General features: G+C 64.6%; 1 protein-coding gene across 1 annotated transcript; it reads right to left on the minus strand.

Moving 5' to 3' along the window:
- Window positions 1-807: 807 nt before the first annotated feature.
- Window positions 808-2,556, minus strand: FZD7 (frizzled class receptor 7). The gene has a single exon (XM_008065197.2). It carries the CDS (start codon window positions 2,337-2,339, stop codon window positions 927-929), a length of 1,413 nt encoding a protein of 470 aa, XP_008063388.2. The 5' UTR covers window positions 2,340-2,556; the 3' UTR covers window positions 808-926.
- Window positions 2,557-2,562: the final 6 nt, after the last annotated feature.

The raw sequence follows: 2,562 nt of genomic DNA on the forward strand, positions 1-2,562 counted from the left end.
AGTTCCGCCTTTCCACAGGGAGACACTTTTGTTTCCTCTTTTGTCTCTTACAACAAAGACAAGGGGGAAAATGCATTCCTGTTCTGAAAAGCAACAAGTCATCATTTCTTTTCAGGGTATTAGACCAAATAAAACACCCTTCTTTCTGCCTCCTGCCATCCCCAGAAGATGAAAAAGAGGCAGAAATGCCTCCTCCTCGGCTCCTTGGCCTGCTCTGGCAAGGTTACCGCGGTTTCTTCTGCATCTGCACGTTAGAATTCCAGCAGGCAGGCCCGGCAAGACTGCCACACGCTTGTTTTAAGAGTCTTGAAAGGAGGGGAGGCAAGCCAGGCGGGAGGGGGCAGGGGAGGCGAGACTGTAGTATCTGACCCTGGAAATTAACCCATCTGGGCTCCAGTTTGGCCCCAGTGAAAAGAGATTATGGTTCGACCACCGCGTGACAAGGACACCACAGGAGGTCCTCCCCCTTCCCAACAAAGAGTTCTCGGCAGACAGAGCCGTACCTTTTCCTGGGCCTCACAGGAGTGAGGACAGGCCGCTGGCCTTGCAGCAGGGGGGTCGCTAACGGCTCCAGGACAGCCCGGGAGCCGGAAGGACGCACGCCAGTCTCTGCTGTCTCCAGCTCCTCCTAGGCCCAAGCCGGCCCGTATCCCTCACGACCAACACGGTCGTTCTACCGTCATCGTCACCGTCACCACCCTGCAAGTCTTTGCTGGAAGTCTTCCCGTCCAAACCGCCTCCACCCAGGCCTCCTTTCCTAACCACCCCTCGCCCAGACTCTGCAGATAACTTCCCACTTCCGGCGAGAAGACCACGGACACCAGCCCCCACCCCGCAGGTCTTACCCAGCGCGCCTCTCTGCCGGCAAGGGGGCAGGGGCAGGGGCCGGGGCCGGGGCCGGGGCCGGGGCCGGGGCCGGCCGGGGCTCATACCGCCGTCTCCCCCTTGCTGCTATGGCTGAGTTTGTGGTAGAAGCGGCGCCACGACTGCAGGGTCTTGCCCGACCAGATCCAGAAGCCGGTGGTGATGCCCACAATCATGGTCATCAGGTACTTGATCATGAAGACGGTGAAGTCAGGGCTCATGGGCGGGAAGTGGCCGGGCGGGCAGGGCACGGCGTAGCTCTTGCAGGTCTGCAGGAGCCAGGTGCGCTCCCAGTGCTCGCGAAAGGCCTGCTCGTAGAAGTAGCAGGCCAGCACGATGGTGGCGGGCACCGTGTAGAGCACGCTGAACACGCCGATGCGCACCATGAGCTTCTCCAGCTTTTCGGTCTTGGTGCCGTCGTGCTTCATGATGGTGCGGATGCGGAAGAGCGACACGAAGCCGGCCAGCAGGAAGGACGTGCCGATGAACAGGTACACGAAGAGCGGCGCCAGCACGAAGCCGCGCAGCGCGTCCACGCTCGACAGGCCCACGTAGCACACCCCGCTGAGCAGGTCGCCATCCACCTGGCCCATGGCCAGGATGGTGATGGTCTTGACGGCGGGCACGGCCCACGCGGCCAGGTGGAAGTACTGCGAGTTGGCCTCGATGGCCTCGTGGCCCCACTTCATGCCGGCCGCCAGGAACCAGGTGAGCGACAGGATGACCCACCAGATGGAGCTGGCCATGCCGAAGAAGTAGAGCACCATGAAGAGGATGGTGCAGCCCTCCTTCTTGGTGCCCTGCGCCACCGTGCGGTAGCCGTCGTCCGAGAAGCGTTCCACGCACACGGCGCGGTCCTCCAGCAGAAAGCCGGCCACGTGCGCCACGGCCACCATGAAGTAGCAGCCAGACAGGAAGATGATGGGCCGCTCGGGGTAGCTGAAGCGCCGCATGTCCACCAAGTAGGTGAGCACGGTGAAGAGCGTCGAGGCGCAGCACAGCACGGACCACACGCCCACCCAGAGGCGGGCGAAGCGCCGCTCCTCCTCCTTGAAGTACATGAGGCCGTTGGCGCGGCCCGGCTCGCAGGGGGCGCCGCAGTCGCGCTCGCCCAGGAAGCGGTAGCCCAGGTAGGGCGGCACCTTGAGCTGGCGGGGACAGGAGAACGGGAAGGCGGCGCGGCCGCGGCCGTCCGCGGCGCCTCCGGGCAGCGCGGTGAGGGGCAGGTCCGGCAGATAGGGCGCGGTGGGGTGGGCGGTGGGGCCGCCGCCCGGGCCCCCGGAGCCGTCCGACGTGTTCTGGCCCACGCAGATCTCGCCCGCGCCGTGCACCGGGAAGTTCTCGCAGCGCAGCCGCTCGGGCCACTGGAAGCCGAACTTGTTCATGAGCGCCTCGCAGCCCTGGCGCGCGCGCTCGCACAGGGAGCGGCACGGCGGGATGGCCTGGTCCAGCACGGTGCACACGGGCGCGTACATGGAGCACAGAAAAAAGCGCAGCTCGGGTGAGCACTGCACCTTAACCAGCGGGTAGAACTGATGCACCTCGAGGCCCGCGTCCTCCTGGTTCGTGTGGCCCAGCAGGTTGGGCAGGATGGTCTGGTTGTAGGCGATGTCCGTGCACAGCGGGATGGAGATGGGCTGGCAGAAGCCGTGGTCCGGGACGGAGATGCCCTTCTCGCCGTGGAACTGCGCCGGCCCC

This window comes from Carlito syrichta, unplaced genomic scaffold, assembly GCF_000164805.1.
Source record: "Carlito syrichta isolate Samal-C Ts95f unplaced genomic scaffold, Tarsius_syrichta-2.0.1 Scaffold308186, whole genome shotgun sequence".
Lineage (NCBI taxonomy): Eukaryota > Metazoa > Chordata > Mammalia > Primates > Tarsiidae > Carlito > Carlito syrichta.

What these genes read in the sequence shown, in the direction of transcription:
- FZD7 (XM_008065197.2), bottom strand. Translation starts at nt 2,339, where the DNA reads ATGTACGCGCCCGTGTGCACCGTGCTGGACCAGGCCATCCCGCCGTGC.